Below are 17,586 nucleotides of genomic sequence, written 5' to 3' on the forward strand. Positions count from 1 at the left end.
GAGCCTCTCGCAAGATTGCACGTCTGTGTAGAGAGACACTTCGTAGCATTAAAACGAATCGTTTCACTTAGCTTAAAAATTGAGAATTATCGGAACTTGAGCGAGGCAAGGTATCACGAAACGGAGTGTGTCTCTATACTATTATTCTTATTAACTTCGTAAATAGTGTAGTAGACGAGAGCATGAACACTGGAGTCATTTGTTGAATAGATGAACTTGCAACCCATTCACCTTTGTGCATGCGTCATGTGGACATGTGAATAGCCAACTTGTGTTCCCCTATGACTATAGTACAATGGTTGGAACGAACTTCTAAATGAAGACAATTTTCTTCTTTTTTAGTTGTGTCTATTATGACAACATTTCTGTCACTATAATTTATCACTATCAACTTTGTGTTGTTAAAATATGTATATTCTTTCTATTTATTTTTTGTTGGCATTGTCCAAATTTAACTAAATATATATAAAAAACTATAGATTTAGAAGTATTAAATATTAATTATAATACATTAATTATTAATAAATCACAGCTTTATCGAATGAATCAATAAAGTGTCAACAAACGAGAAATCAAAACTAATTCTACAGACAATTCTAAAAATAAAAAATAGCCACAATGGACGAAGCTACTGGGATACATCACAGACCATCAATAAATATACATCCGCCAACTCCTGCAGGACTAGAGAGTCTATATACACTCTGTAGAAAGATTTATCCTGACCAAGTAAATCCTTTACAAGTTACAGCATTATTAAAATTTTGGTAAGAATATTTGGTTGATTATAAAATTTAGGTATTTTTTAATATGTAAAATTTTATCATTCCAGGCTTGGGGGCCCCGATCCTCTTGATTATATTTCTATGTATGCTAATCCAGGTATACCACATGAAAATATTCCTCCTCATTGGCATTATATTAGGTATAATATTTTATCAAGCAATAAACAAGATATGAATAATTCCAAATAAAATTTTTGTAGTTTCGGTTTATCGGATCTACATGGGGATGGAAGAGTCCATGATGTTTCTGGTCCTGACTCGATATCAGGATTTGGTTTTGAGTTAACTTTTAGGTTGAAGAGAGAACCAACAGAAACTGCACCTCCTACCTGGCCAGCTACTTTAATGCAGTCATTAGCAAAATATGTATTTCAGTCAGGTATTTTTTCATTTTATTGAATATTTTCCTAATAATGCTTAATTCTCTTTACATCAACAGGTAATGCTCTTTGTGCTGGTGACCATGTATCTTGGCATTGTGCTTTGGACAATAGTGAATCCAGAATACAACATATGTTAATGACAACTGATTTACAACTAAAAACAGTACATACTCCTTTTGGAGCTGTAAGTTTCATTCAGATTGTTGGAATATGTGCAGAAGAACTTAAAGCTGCCCAGCAATGGAACGGTGCTGGAATTTTGGACATGATATCTAGGATACCAGTGTAAGTAAATAAAAATCAATTCATTAGCCATTGAATTTGAAAATATTTCAATCTCAAAAAATTTCATATGCTATCTACAACCAACAATTATCCATCTAATTATTTTTGCCTACGTATTTTCACACGTGTGTGAAAAATTACTCAAATATTCATTATTAAGAACTAATTAGCAGGCTTTTCATTTCAAAAAGCTTTTTATTTGGAAGTTTTTAGAAACAATTGTAATTTTATATAAAATTGTTTAAACAATTATTTATGATATTTACAAAGAATAAGAATTATGTTCTCATTATCTATTGAAAATATAAAGGATTTATTACTACTCCTTTTCCTGCTGTGGTACTAGGAATACTTAGCATTTAATCCCACTTCTTTTAAAAACTTCAGTTCTTCTATTGTTCATTAATTAATTAACTCATATATTATGTTCTTCATAACAATAAAATACTCTATTTAGTTATAATGACAATAGTTTAATCCATTTCAAAAATAAACACTGCGTAAATTTATTAAATACTTATTTTCAAATTATTTTGAAGGACTGGAGGACCATGGCACATTACAGATATGAGAAGGGGTGAAAGTATATTTGAAATTGATCTAAATGCACACGAAGAAGTTAAAAGAGGCTTTGAGTTAGATGGTTCAAATCTAAGTGGGGTCAGTGCTAGATGCTCTTGGATGGAACAGGATCCATCTAAATTGGATATTCAGCTACAAGATTCACATGGCGAGTTAAATGATGAATTGAGATTGAAGTCATCGTTACAAGGTAGTGTGATATTCATTAATATTGATCAAAACTTCCAACTAAATAGAAATAGATTACATACATTATATATAGATAGATTTCAACTATCACTTTATATATGATATCAAATAACTTGTTTTTAATTTAAAATATGTAACAATAACTAAAACTATTATAAAATATTAATTTTTTAATTGATAGAAATTTGTGATATTCTAAGTTGGTAACAATAATCAATTAATTGTTTTCAAGTTTGGGGTTTTTGAAAGTAGACTTGTATTTATTCAATTAAATATATCTAGTGTCTATGTACAAGGTGAATTTATTAAAACTATAGAACTAATAATTTTTTCAACATACTTCAAATTTGAGGTTGAAAGATATGAATACATGATAGCCATGTCTATATCCAGTGTTATAGCACCAATGATAATACTATTATTTTCTTCTTCCCTTATTGAATGTTGCCATTACTCATATACTAAAAAAAATGAAATTTCAAATATATTGTCTTATCATAATAGAGATTGAGCAACATACAACTACAACTTTATCACTGAACCCAATATAATGTTTAATCAAAAACTATTTGTCATCAGTGTAATAATTGGGTAGTAATCAAATCGATTTCTCCCAATGAGATTCTCCTATTCACTTGCTCCTATCTCATCTTAGGTAGCTGGGTCATTTTCCTTCAAATATGCACCTAAACTGGAGGGGAATTCGGGAGGGTGAATCTCGAAACGTTACTTCTAATGGTAACAACTATATTATAACAAAAAAATTATTAACAAACAATTCTAACTAATTAAGATAAAAGAAAAAAAAAAAGAAAACAAGTATATCCAAAATTTACAAAGTCACGTTTGTCCGACCAACTCACTGAATCATTTGGATATTCCCCAATTTATTGATAAATTTTTTTGGTGAGAGATCGAACATCGTGACGATTTAACGATAACATTTCCTAATTTTTTTCAATTAGTCTCAGCTATTGTTTAACAAATAACAAACTATTGCCAACTTGAGGAATCAGTTGTTTATTGCAAGTGAAAATATTTTATAGGTCCGTGTTTATTACAATAGTATTTAAAACCAATTTGATCCTTAAGATAATTAAACTTTAATGTCAAAACAAAGATATTGGAGATTATTAGTTTGGCAGATAGAAGCTTCAGATGATAAAGTAAGATTTTTATGAAAAATTCGAAAAACAAAACTGCTAATAATTGTGACAATATTTACGTAAGACAAATAACTGAATATTTGTAAAATATCATTAATACAATAAAAAAAATAAAATAACAGTAAAACATGAAATAGCAAGTAATATATATTAAATTCAATTTAATTTATTTAATTTAATAATTAAATTTAAAAATATATCAATGAGTATCAATGATTTAAGTTTTTTTTTTAGTTTTAACAATTATGGAAGTGCATTCTTCCTATGGTTAAAATAGATTATCAGTGAATATAAACATATACTTATTAGATCAACAGTTGAATGATTTAGTCAAAAGTTGTCTTTAAATTCTTGATCATCACATACTTATAGTGTATTCATAGAAGTAGTTATTTTGTGTAATTTCCTTCTGGGAGAGCTAGATGAGTTGAAGGAACAATTTGAGGATGATTCAGAACTGAAAAATAAGTTTTGACATAACTTCTTCAAATAATCAAAAATTTAAAAACATGTGATGCGATAACCCAAACTTACCCTCCAAAAATATTTGAATTCATATGGGATGGGGTTTATATAAAAAAATATGTACCCTAATGTCTTATAATCATTCTTTAAATATGAACTGTGCAATTTTAAAAAAAAATAAGGTTCTCAATTTATCACTGCAAAGACATGTCTCCCTTATTATTTCAATTTCAATTCAAAAAGTGCATGTAAAGCGGTATACTTATTTTGAGATGTACTATCAGCTCTTGATATTGTTGCACATATTTCTGGATCACTATTTACATTTTTTTTATGTACTACAAATTAATATATTTCTGACATAGTTGTAATAATTTTTATTTAACAGGTCATTTAGGCGAATCTGCTGAATTAATACATATAAAAAAATTGGAAGGTGTTCATTTAGTTTTCAATTTAGAAGCAGGCAGCTTATTACCTTTAGCTATTAGGTGAGTGACAAAAAAAAACTACTATATATCTTATTTCTTCTATTATATTCATAAAACAAAGTTGGGAAAATTATACTCATTTTTTCCTAACATTTTTCTAAGCAATCGAAAAAAGTTTTATAAGCTTTTTGATTGGCTTCTGAACAGGTGTTCTTCTATTGGCGTTGTAAGTTATTCTCCAATGATGCCTCCAATATAATTACATTACTCAATGAAGGGGTTTCTTAGGTCTTCATGCAGTATTAGGCTTGAGACATACCAGGAAGCATTAGTTATCACCGGGCTTTCAGTGAGGTCCCTAAAGTCTCTTAAAGTCCCTTTTTTATTTTAGGTCCCTAAATGTCCCCTTTTTTGCAAAATGGTCCCTAAGTTCCTTTTTTTGAAATATTGCACCAAATATATATTTACCACATTGCCGCATGCTTTTAATTTGACGATCGTGCTCAGTAACACTTTTTCATTTGTTTATGACTACCAGATAAAATTAAACATAAGTTGTATGATTGGAAGTGAAAATTATCACTTTTGGCTACTTTTTTTCTGAAAAAACTCTCAGTGATTACAATCGTCATCTACTCATCATGTCATTACAAAAGTATGCATTAGTAGACTTCTTACTAACAGTTCCCTTGACCTCAATTCCCAATAAAATTTGTGGATATACTTGTTAGGGGCATATACTAATATTAGTCCTGGGACTTGCTACTGTCCTCCAGTAATTGGTAAATGATAGTTCAATTTATATACAAACTTGGTGAATATATTGTTATTAACAGTAGTGACTTCATTTCAATGGGGCACTTTCCTCCTATTTTTTGGCACATTCAATTTTTTTTTGTCCAAATAGTAAGGAGTATGTTATTCCTTTTACTTAAGTATTTTTGTACAGACTTTCTCAATAGGTTTTCTTTCTATTTTCATGAAAAATCTTACTTAATAAAAACCTGACAAAATATTTTTGTGCTTGAATATCATATTTTGAAATATTTATCTTATTGATTTAAAATTATTCTGTTAAATTAATGAAGGTATGCAAATTTGAATTTTAATACCTTAATTGAAAAAAAAAAGAAGAAAAACTTTGATCAGACAAGAGGTTGATTAATCTACATAAAAATATGGAAATCTTAAATTCTACATAAGAATTTCCATAGATTTTATGAATATTGTGTTGCTATCAATTAACTGTTAATGTAAAATATTTCAACTGCTTGATTTGCTTGCTTGATTGCTTTTCATGCTATGTCCCTAAAGTCCGTTTTATTGAAAAAGTTGTGTGCTAAAATCCATTTTATTATATGTAGTATTTTAGATTGGAATCTTGAAATTATAGTTGATTTTAATTTGCTCATCCATCCCCAGAGTTTGATTCAATATATCTAAACAGGTTGTATAACAAATTTGTTGATGAGAATTTTAATTTCTAGATTTGATTTTCTACTTATTAGCCAGTGCATATATTTTATTCTTAGATCAATTTATTTTCACTTTTTCAATTTGTGGTTTTTCCAGTTGAGTTTTGAGTCGAAGTGTGTTCCTAGATATTTGATACTAGAAGATATCGAAAGTTGAATATTGTTAAGTGAAAATGTCGCTACTGGATCTGCAAAGGTACCAGTGATGGTTTCATTATTGGTTGGTAGGTCTGCTGTATGTAACATGCTGCCTTAAGTAACACTAGATTTTATTGGAAAATTATTAGAAACACTTTAATTCAGTTTTGTTTGAAATTTTTTGTCCGATATGAATTTGATAATTTCGAGTAGGTAATGGAAAGAAATTTCTTGATTCTGAAAATGAATGCTGTGTGCCAAATCTTGGCTAACATCCAAAAAAGCAGCTCTGCATTACTCTTTGTTTTCCATTGCAATATTTATGCTGTGTATTATTTATTGTATAAACCTGCTGGACTGTAGAGTGTTCTTTTCGAAAACTAAATTGATGGTAGGGCATCCATTCCTCTGTTGTAGGGTGTGAGTAATTATTTGTAGCAGTAATATTTCAAGTATTTTGGATGCGATAGGTAGTAGGCTTAGGGGTCTATAGGAGAAAACTTCATTTGAATTTTTTTGGGATTTGATATTATTTCAGCATTTTAAACGAATATTATCCCAAGTTTAAGCATATAATGGCAATGAAGATAAAGGTTATAAGGATAGTTCTTTAGCTCCTTAATAATTGTAGGAGTTATTTTGTCTATACCAGGAGTTTTTTTATGATTAAATATTGAGTTTCTTGTTGAACATCCTTTTTATAACTCAAGAACGAGTGGAAGTTGAATATGAACTATATTTAATAATATAATATTTTTTAGGGGTCGTGTTAAACACGGTCGACATTTTACATTTAAATCGATTTTGGGCGACACTGTAATTACTTTAGTAGCACATTCTGTAACCGAAACATTAGTAGATGCCGACAATCCATATGTTTCGAAAGGTTCTTGGCTGCAAGTGCTAATTACAGATGATTTGGCACAAGATATGGCAATCACTTTCCAGGTAGGTTCAGTAACCTATGTTAATAATGAACTTTAACGATATTCCGTAAAAGGAAGCATATAGGGTAATGTAGTTTTTCAAATTTCATGACCGTTTTTATTGTCTAGATAACCTTGAATGATATTGATCTATATAATAAAATGTTAATGGCAGCTTTATATAGTGTAATAAAAATAACTTGCTGCTTTTTTCAAACTGGATTCATAAATTTTATACTACTTCTTGAGCAAGGAATCCTATTATATGTTAAAATATTAGTAATGCTGATGTAATTGTTCTATATACACGAATTAATGGACTTCATTAAAATCATTTTGTAGTTTAAAGTTATTCCAAACCGCCTATTTTATTCCTGTCTATTGGTGGTGAAAATTCCGTTAGGTCTCAATTGTAAGATTGAAAAGGTATGTGTATTGAATTGAGTTCTGATGTGAAAAGTGATATTAATCTGAGTTTTGATGTAAATGGAAAGCCGTTACTGTATTAAATGTTGAAATCAATCCAGGTCTTAGATTCAATCATGAAGAAGAAACAAATAAATAAATAGACTTTCTTAGAAATTATTAAAAAAACAATGTAAATAAACCGCTTGCTATAAAAAAATTTGAGATCAAACGAATTCCACAATGTAAAAAAAAATATGCGCCTTCGCCGAAATTTAAAATTCCAACGTAGTCAAGCAGGTTCGGCTTAAGGACCCATTTCGCGTAACAATTTTATGACCAGATACTTGAAATACGTATGCAATTATTTTTTTTTTAATTAATATCATTTTATTTGGCGAAACTCAAAGTCGTAAAATTTGACTTAAAATCGCCAAAGTATGTTTCGACCTTGAACAACGCGCGTGTAGCAGTGTGATGTTAGAAGCAAGTTAACAATACCGAGCAAAACTCTAATAATTTTGTGTCAGTTTGCGATTCAGTTTCGGAGATTGTGTTTGTGCCAGTCGTTTGAGTATTTCCTTTGTTAAGCACACGTTTTTTTATATTTTATCATTTCAAAATTGTTCTTTTGCTTAATGCAATGTTTATTGTGTGTAGATGTAATATATTACATTAAACTGTAGTGAGTAAAGCGAGTGATGTTGTTTTTGTACGTTATGTGCTATTTTGTCACTTCTGTTGGTACATTTCATGCCAAAGGAAATGCTTGATCATTAAAGAAGTGACGAAATTGTGTTTCGTTAATATTTTATGTGTTAAGGCTTCATTTCATTTGTTCTAAATATTCTTGCATAATCCGATCCATTTAAAAATGCAGAATTGAAAGAAAAATAAAGACGGCAATATAAAAAGGAAAAAGAAAAGGGCCAAATTAAGAGCATAAATGATATGACTGGAAGAGAACAAAGGGCTATTAGAAAAATATGAAGAGAGAAGACTAGAAAGCATAGAACTAGCGTTAATCTGATTCTGATAATGGAGACCAACGTCCACTTCGACAAAGCAATGTCGCTCTGGATGCCGAAAGGCGGTCAGAAATTCAGCGGACACAATGAAATAAAGTTATAAAAAAATAACTAGGAGGTACGGGAATAATTAGGATGGGATTATGAAACCGTTAATAATAAGGTTGCATTTAGAAATTGTGTTTCTTGTCTAATAAAAAATATTCAAATACTATAATTTATTTATATGTTTTATTTAATATTAGCCCCCTTGCTGTCACTCCTCTGGTACTTTTAAAACTCCAAAAATGCAAAATTCTTCTGGCTTATATCATTACGAATTGAGAAATAGGCTAGGTTAGGTTGAGAAATAGTGTTAAATAGAGAAAATATGAATATTGAATGGAATAGATTACATCAACCAAATAATGTATATTGACCCATATAGTAACATTGTTGCAATTTAAAATGCCCTTGATTTAAATCATTATTATTGTATGTGGAATTTTAAAGAAAAATTAGGATATGAATTTGTTTTAAATTACAGACAGGTATCCACCGAAAACCATTTTTACGGTATATTCATGTTTTTTTTTTATTTCAGGTGCTAGCCAATCCAGAAGCATTATCATTGCCTAAAACATTTTCCTGGCCCGACAGACGATTATCTATTACTATTGTTGCCGATAAAATCCTTTAGGGCAATTATTCTGTGCCTTCCGAATCAAGAGACTGAGCAATTTGTATTTTCTTAATATTTATCTATTTATAAGATTTGTAAAAAAGCTTTAAAAAATATTTATGATTTTAACAAATATAATTACTAATATGTTTTATTGTCTATGATTTTTAAATAAAATCGCCAAGTTAGTTACAATTTAATTTTTTCTTGAAAACTTTGTATTGTTATTAACATAATGAAACCTTCACATTTTCTATGCAAACGATGACATTTTAGATATGAATAAGAAAAAATAATTGATGTAGTCATTTATCATAAATTTGGTTTGTGACTCATATCTAAAGTAGTGATTTAATATTACTTATATACTGCTTATTCCATTTGAGATATAGCCATCTCTGTAATAAGCAAAAATTAAAAAAAAAGCATATAGGTTATACGACAGTTCACAATGGGTCTGAAAACGATGTTGGGTTTAAATTTTTAAATGATTGGGCACGCTGTAATATTGTTATTTACCGCAAATCTCTAGCACTCCTAATAGTGTTGATATAAATTTTTCAAAGTAGAGTATTTTTACTTCGTCCTCATTTCATCTTACAACGCGCCAATCGCTTATGTCAGCAGCACCAATAGAGTTTCGCAGCAGCATCCACACCACGTTGTTTTGTTTTACAATACTATCGCGTCGTAATAGTTGTATTTTTTGTTAGGATATCGAAGCCTGGATCGACAAAGGTTCGTTATATATATTGTATTGTACCAAAATGTTTCAATACCACTATTACCGCACCGAATAGTGTATTTTCAAGTTTTCCTAAGGGAGAAAAATTACGGAAATAATGGTGTGATTCAATGAAAAAGGACAGTAAAAGGAATACTTTTTTATCAAGTAAAAGTAATCAGTTTTGTTATGAAAATCATTTCGAGGTAAACAGGTACTCTTATTTCTTAAATAGCATATTAAAAACTTAATTTACGATACAGGGTAGGTTGACATAGTATTATAACAATAATGTAGTAGTTACTTGTGATTTGATTTTTTTTGTTTTTTATATTGGCGAGCCGTCCAGACGGGATCTAACCTGAATATTATTAAAGTAAAAAAGGGGCACCACCATAATAATTTTTAAACAAATTTGATCCCTAGCGTATTAGTTTCATGTAAAAAATAAAATCGGTGTTATTTCCATTATGAAATCATCAAAATGTGGTAGAGACATTCTTTTTAAAAAAACTTTTATAAAACTACATTTTTGACATCTTTTGCTGGTTATCAGGCATTAATTAAATTAAATTAATGAAAACTATAAGGTTTAGAAAACACTAGTATTTTCCTATCTATTTTTAATTATTATTTCTTAAACGAAGTCGAATTTGCTCAAAATTAAATGTAATATATTTTAACACTTGGTATCTAATAATTAAGAGGTTTCGAGCACATAAAATCTTGTTTTTACACTTGAATATGTTATTCTATTGATCTGTCTGTTCCTCTGATACATGTCACGAATTTTAACAGTCGTAAAATCATTTGTGGCAAAATCAGTAGCCATTACAAGGGAATCTATTTGGAGCAAGTTGTCTGAAGGGAAGCAATACTTTGTAGAGGCTTGAAATATTCATTTTTTTCTAACAAATCCTTTTTAAAACTACTCAAAAATACTGATTTCAAATTTCAAGTAAACAATTCTTATTCGTTCAAAGCTATTTAGTAAGTGTCCTTCGGTACAGCGTTTAAAAACATGACTTACAGAACGGAGTGGTCGAGTAGGTAGACATTCATATACTACCATAGGTGTATTCCACTAACAGTCTTATCATACTAGCGGTTTGCGAGAGGCTGCAAGGCGGAGCGGACGCGCAACGAATGCGTTACAAATATGCCGCGAGGACGTCGCGGATGCGTGGCAGAAATGCAACGTTTTCGTTGCGTGTTTGTAGGGCACAATAACAAAATGGATGAAATGTCGTAAGTATCAGGATTTAGGAATTACTATTCAGAAAAAAAATCATTATAAATTGTATCTTCAGCGTTACTGTTCTCTTCGTAAACACTAGGTGAATAATTACTTTACTGCAATGAATTATTCCGGGGTAGCATAGTACTTGTGAAATATCCTGGATAGTTTGGAGCAAAGCTGATAGAAATATGCTTGTATTTTTGCAAAACTCCCATGATCTCCATTTTATAGTCTGGACGAATTGATTTTAAATATTCAACCAGAGACAACGCAAAGTTGTATTCGGGTTAACTTTCACCACTTTTTCAGTCTTTATTCATCCTCTCGTCTATCCTTTGCATTAACTTTGTAATCATTTTATTCTCTTCCTATGTTTTTTTTTTAAATTACGATTACTAAATTCTCTGCTTTTTTGGTCCCACATAACGTAACGATTTTGAATTTTGAATAAATAACTCAATATACCCAAATCTCCCAATGATGCCATGCTGATACGAGTGAACACCTACGACATTCGTGTCTCGTTACGGACTGAAGTGAGGCGGGGCGTACGGGTTGGCGTTTGTACGTGACAGTACAAAACCATTTTTCCGCACTATTTCCTTCCTGAGATAATGTTAGTAAGGCTTCCAGAATTACTGGAAGATTTTCTTTAAAAACTCTTATGGTTTTGTGTTTCTCACTCCATCTTGTCTCGTAAAGTCTGGAAATATTAGGTATCAACTTCCTCCTCAAATCTGTGAATTTAGATAATTGATAACTGGATTCAGTTTGTGGGACGAGCAATAAAAGTAGAGGGCTTTGGTGTACTTTTTGCGTAAGATCGCTTGTACCCCTCCGTCTTTTCCTGACATCGTTGAACAACCATCAAAATCAAAACCAACGCATTTATCCAATTTAACCAATCCGACAAACATTTCTTGGACTTCCTGTGTTTCTTCATCAAAATATCGCATCCCAATCGAAAGTTGTTCAGTACCAGAAATATCAGCTGTTTCTTCTACTAGCACACTATATGCAGCTGCTTCTTTCACTTTTTCCATAATATCAGCCTCAATTACCTCTTCTTCAAATACCAATAATTTCATTTTGAATATCCACTGAACGGTATTCTTTTTCCCTTCCTCAATGTGTTTCTTTAAAATCAAATCTCCCGCGTCAATTCGCAGCCTGTATAAATCCTCGAGAATACCTTCACCATAATGTTTACCTCTCAGTGTTAAGTCGTGTGACCCGCAAAACGTAATGCAGGAAATAATAGATTTTATAATTTTGCGATTTTCTTCAATAATTCCCTGAGAATATTAGTTCAATTGCAAATCAACAGGCCCAACTTCGAGAAAAGATTTAGCAGCTTTCAATGACTCCTTATGGAAGTGGCTTTCAATGTGCTTTTTTCTCTGCTCGTGAATATCTTTGAACTTACAAAAGGGCCTTATAGTAAATGATCCTAATGCGGAATTTATTTATAGGTAAGAAAGTCAATTAGGATTTGATCGCTTTGCGGCTAGCTACATTTGATCTCTAGGGGAGGCAACTGCCTCTCTTGGCGACGCCCTTGTGTCATACTATTGCAAAGCCGATTTTAGCAACCATCAGATGTCATTTTCGTTATGTACCCAGCCAATGAAACTGGAAGTATATGTAGTAGTAAGAAAAGCCAGTCAATGTTAAATTTTTGGATGTTCCATATTTTAGACGCTAAGGTGAAATTTAATCCAAGGTGATATCCATTTATGGTGGAAGTTAAGAAGATTTTTGATTATCTGTTACGGATGCCATAAATTGGACGCTGCTAAACTCTGCCATAGAATTTGATGCTTCTTAGATAAGGATTAAAACAAGTATATGCATTACTCCAAGTTTAGCTATTTATTTACAAGTTTTACAAAAAAATTTCAATACATACACGCCTTCCTATAATAGGTGATGTTAATCCATCTAGTGTTCAATTTGAGGGTATCAGGTACATAGCATCCAATTTATAGCCGCGAAAATTAAATTCAGAGATATATTATTGATTTTGTTATTATTCATTCCAATAGTTTATATTAATTTGTAATATAACTATTGTTGATTAAATATTGTTTGTAAGTTTTCCACTTCTTTATAATTTTCCGTTTTGATAAAAAGCTAGTGGCGTTAAAGTTGATAGTAATTTGTTCATTCCTTTTGAATTTCAGTTTTTTGTATTTAAACTGAGCCGAATACGACATCCTGAGAAGGAATCTTCAGTTGTAGACCTAAGGTTAAAATATGGTAGTAACTAAGTTCAGTAATACGAAGTTGATTCTTCGGTAGTCATCCACACTTTTACATTACACGTGAATTTTTAATAAATAATAAACAATTGAAAAAAACAACAATTTTTCACGTTAATTTATGAACATATAACTGTTACTATATTTCTCTTAATATTAACACTCAGAATATCGTCTTCAAAATCACTTGGATATTGATAAATGTCTGAACATTTCAACAAATTGTTTCGCGAATTTTTTATGTGAATATAGACCCCTTAGAAAAGGTCTAATCACGTTTATCACAGCACTGCGTCGAACATCTGTAAGGACCTAGTGATGACTTCATCTTTCAGACAAGATTCCATGAATTCTTCTATGGTAATTACACCATCTTGATTTAGATCCAATTTTCGGAAGACTCGATCTATCTGTTCCCTTGCTTTTCTGTCATCTTCTACCTACGATAAAAATATATTTTTAAATATTTTCAATCAACAAGTCTCAAATACACATAAACAGAAAAATATTCATACAATATCGAGACTAAAAATCTGTTCCAAGTAATAAGATAAAACAGAATCACGGAAGAAGTAAAATAGAAGTTTTTTGAATTTTTAGAATAATCTGACACACAACTACCCAATTAGATCTAGAAGAAAATGATACTAGTTATTCAGGGATGCAACTTTGTATAGAATGAATTTAGTTCTAATTATTCCTTAGACGTATCTATTATACGTTCTTTTAAGGGACACCCTGCATAAGAGTCGTCAATTTTTTTGTTTTATTTAATTAAAAAATTACAAACATACGGTTGCTATTTTAAAAATTACTAGGTTAGTGAGCCGAAGCTGATTAAAAAAGAATTTGTTTAATTTTGTGATTTTTTATCCGTAATTTTGACACGTGGTTCTGGTATTTAGTTACCAATTACCTACTTTGCCAAATATTTCCTTATTTTTGATATCGTTTTTTTTAAATATACCGAGAACACCTCACTAGTGATAAGTTTGATTTTCAATATTTAAAAATGCCAAAAATTGTGCACTAATGTCTGGAGTCTCATAATTCTTGTTTTAGGAGTATTTCGTATTTAGGTTTTCAAATCCAATTCGAATAAAATACTCCCAAATCATATGAGTATTTCTACAAGACATGCATCTATTCAACTGGGAAAATAAGAATTTCTAATATCGATTTAATACGGCTTTCGAAAATATAGATCAGCCGGGGAACTCCTGGCCTGTATCACCAACATATGGACAGAAGTTATAGAGAAATATGGAGAATCCAGAGCAATCGCACCGGACATATCGAACGCTTTTGATAAGGTTCGAAACCCAAATCCTTAGGCAATCGCTCATTATTCAAAGGACGTTGTGGGAGCTTTTGCAAAGTTGAATAATCCTTATATTAAGAAGTCTAGGGATGTACCTCAGCTGAGGTCAATTGATCGTTTTCGGCGACTAATAAGTCTGCTGCGCAAACTCTTCTCTCTATCATATAAAAGATGTCTCTTCCTTGCATATTGGAAAATTACTCGGGTTTAGTCCATACAAAAAAAAGGAAAAAACAGGGTTCTCAATAACTACCGTTCGATTACATTCGTTGCATTGCCATTGCCAAGGCCTATGTTAGAAACGTATGAACGTATGGCTGAATCTATAGAGAAATATGGGGAATCAAGAGCAATCGCACGGGACATATCGGATGCTTTCGACAGGGATTGGCATGACAACCTTAAAAATAAAATGAGATCGTACGGTGTGTCGTTCTCACTTATCGACTGCCTTAGTAGCTTTCTCTAAGATCGATCTACTCAGATCACTATCGATGAACACACCTGAGAAAGGTTTGAGGTCAACGCTGGTGTTCCCCAGAGACGCATCTTGTCACCTACTCTCTTTCTTCTGATACCGATCTTAAAAACATTCTGGAATGGGGTAGATCCAATTTGATTGAGTTAAATGCAACAAAGACACAGGCTGCTTATTTTTTACAAAAAAGGCTGGCACTGCAGCTCAGGATTTGGTCCGATCTAGACATAAAATATTACCATCACCGCAAATTCACTTGTTGGGTGTTCAGGTTGGAAGCAATATGTTCTGGCAGAGTCACGAGGCTGATTTAGCAAAGGCAACTCCACAAAACATGAAACCCCCTTTAAGATCAAAAAGCTTTAGACTTCGCAGAGCTTCTAATTCTCTACATGGCACAGATTCGTTCATCTTTGGAATATTGCACGCACATTTGGAGCTCGGCTCCCAAGCAAGGTCCTTGTTGTAATTCTTAGCCGTTTTCTTCTTCGCTTTCTTTCTTCTTCTTGTTCCTTACTTACGAGAATTCCTCTTTTATAGGACAGTCGTCCATTTCTCTCCACTGTCGTTTGCATCCATCATATCTATGGTCGGACTTTCGCGTCTCCGATGATGGGTTGGACCACTTTCTTCTTTATTTTTTCTTGTGATTTTTCCATTTTTGTCATCTTTTCCACAAGTTTTGCCATGCTCCAATGCCCGCCTTCACTCGAAGAAATCAGGGGTGTAATCTTACAAACACACACACACACGTGCTCGGGAGAAAACCCGTCCGTCTAAGGTAAAATTACGCTGATCCATTAATCGACGATTTTTACAGAACTACATTTTTTAAATTAATTATTTTTTTGCACACTTATGTAAATCTGGATCTTTATGAAAAAATTCGCCGGGACTCACCCAAACGTAGTAAAAACGCGAACATGTCCGGATTAATCCGGGCGTCTGGCAAACTTAATATACTTCTTTTAAGATTCCCAAATGTTCGATGAAAGTCGAATGAAATCTTTCCATTAATCCATTCGAGTCGTGATGTCCGGGTGTTGTGAAATGCAGTCCAATTTTATGTAATTTTAGAAGTTTTTTAACGCTATCATTTTTGAACTGGTTCCGTTTTCTAATATTATTTTTAGAGGAATTTCATAACCACAAAATTGTTTAGTTAATGCATTGTAAATATTAATTACAATTTTACCAGTTATTGGTATTCTTTACGCAAATTTACGGATCTACTACGGTTAAATATAGATTCTTATTGTAATAAAAAATGTTGAATTTCAATGGGTTTTGATGGGGTCCTTGTCCTTGTCCTGATTGTTCTTTTCATGTTAGTTCAGAAATAGTCTTGTCTAAATCAATTTGTTTTTCTTCGATTCCGCGATTATTAGTTTTTCCTTCGTGTCTATAGTTTATTAACATTATTTGTTCATCCACAATTGAGATCGCGAGCGCAGAAGTGGCCTAAACTAAAAGATAATTAACATTCATACAATAGCATCTTTTAAACTTATTTATCAGATTTAAATTTCAATGAGAATTCATTTTGTTTTGAGTTTTTTTTGGTTTCGCTAATTTACTTTTGAGATAGAATTATTTTCTAATATTTATTTACTTATTGCGACTCTGTTTTACCGATACCACCACGGCAAATGCTCTTCCGAGATGTCAAACATAATTCCGCCTAGAGCAGTCTTTGGAGAAGTGCAAGTTTGTGAAATCAGCTACCAAGGCACGTTTTTCCCGAACACTACAACCTACAGAAGTTCAAAATAAATATCCACAGGCATCTCCATACGGCAGGCACCCCTAGAATTACTCGAATATAAAAGAGTTTAGTCTCTTGTGCATTTTTTACATAAAAAACAAGAAATGTGAAAAGAAACGTATGTTCCGAAGATTGGGAAGCAACTACTCCGATAATGTTAATCCTTTTTGTCGTGTAGTACATTTTATATAAAAATTTAAAACAAAATCTGATATAATCTAAAATATTACCTGATGGACTCTTCTACCCATAAGTTCGTGAACTGCTACTACTATTTCTGAAAGTTCTCCACGACTAATACAACCGTCGCCGTTAACATCATATAGTTTGAAAGTCCACCGCAATCTTTCGTAAACAGAGCCCCTCAAAAGCGTAGACAGAGTTATTAATAAATCCTAAAATATTATAAACATTTACTCAATCAGAGAAATGTATTTAAAACAAAATACGTTTACGTTTCAGAATCAAAACATTGGCACTAGGAATTTCGTATACAGTTTGTTAATAAATCAATGTAACTTGTTAATATTACGATTTATGTTCGGATTATAAATAAAAATTTCGAATAAATGTTTTTAATATAATTCAGTCGCCTTATATTAACTTAACCAAACGATTTAGGTTTAGGTGAATTGGGTTTTCTTTGAGAGAATTTGAATAGTTATCTAACCACCTACCAATTTATTTGGCTTAAAAACACTTACGAAACACTGGAATATAAAACTTTGTTATTTTCTTGCGATTTAAATGGAAGAAACTACTTCTTATATAAAAGTTTCCTATAAAACCAAGTAGTTTTTTCACTTACTAATGTTTTTTCGCCACAAGACATCCTTATTTGGTCAAAAATAACGGTAGATAAAATAATGCACATAATT

General features: G+C 31.5%; 2 protein-coding genes across 4 annotated transcripts in view; one reads left to right on the plus strand and one right to left on the minus strand.

Annotated features, from left to right (window-relative positions):
• The first annotated feature begins 356 nt into the window (after positions 1 to 356).
• Positions 357 to 9,116, plus strand: LOC130900854 (suppressor of fused homolog). The gene is made up of 8 exons (XM_057811763.1): positions 357 to 767; positions 833 to 925; positions 986 to 1,164; positions 1,225 to 1,453; positions 1,993 to 2,225; positions 4,244 to 4,346; positions 6,661 to 6,847; positions 8,842 to 9,116. Exons 1-8 carry the CDS (start codon positions 619 to 621, stop codon positions 8,935 to 8,937), a joined length of 1,269 nt encoding a protein of 422 aa, XP_057667746.1. The 5' UTR covers positions 357 to 618; the 3' UTR covers positions 8,938 to 9,116.
• A 3,629-nt stretch (positions 9,117 to 12,745) lies between these two features.
• Positions 12,746 to 17,586, minus strand: part of LOC130901017 (Kv channel-interacting protein 1-like) — a 69,717-nt gene continuing 64,876 nt past the window's right edge. For all 3 annotated transcript variants that reach the window (XM_057812063.1, XM_057812065.1, XM_057812064.1), the window contains exons 5-6: positions 16,939 to 17,103; positions 12,746 to 13,584 (exon numbers count right to left, since the gene is read on the minus strand). In XM_057812063.1, the coding sequence (XP_057668046.1) occupies positions 13,426 to 13,584; positions 16,939 to 17,103 (324 nt within the window). In that variant the 3' untranslated portion in view covers positions 12,746 to 13,425. The remainder of the gene's footprint in view (positions 13,585 to 16,938; positions 17,104 to 17,586) is intronic.

The sequence above is a fragment of the Diorhabda carinulata genome, chromosome X (genome assembly GCF_026250575.1).
Source record: "Diorhabda carinulata isolate Delta chromosome X, icDioCari1.1, whole genome shotgun sequence".
Taxonomy (NCBI): domain Eukaryota; kingdom Metazoa; phylum Arthropoda; class Insecta; order Coleoptera; family Chrysomelidae; genus Diorhabda; species Diorhabda carinulata.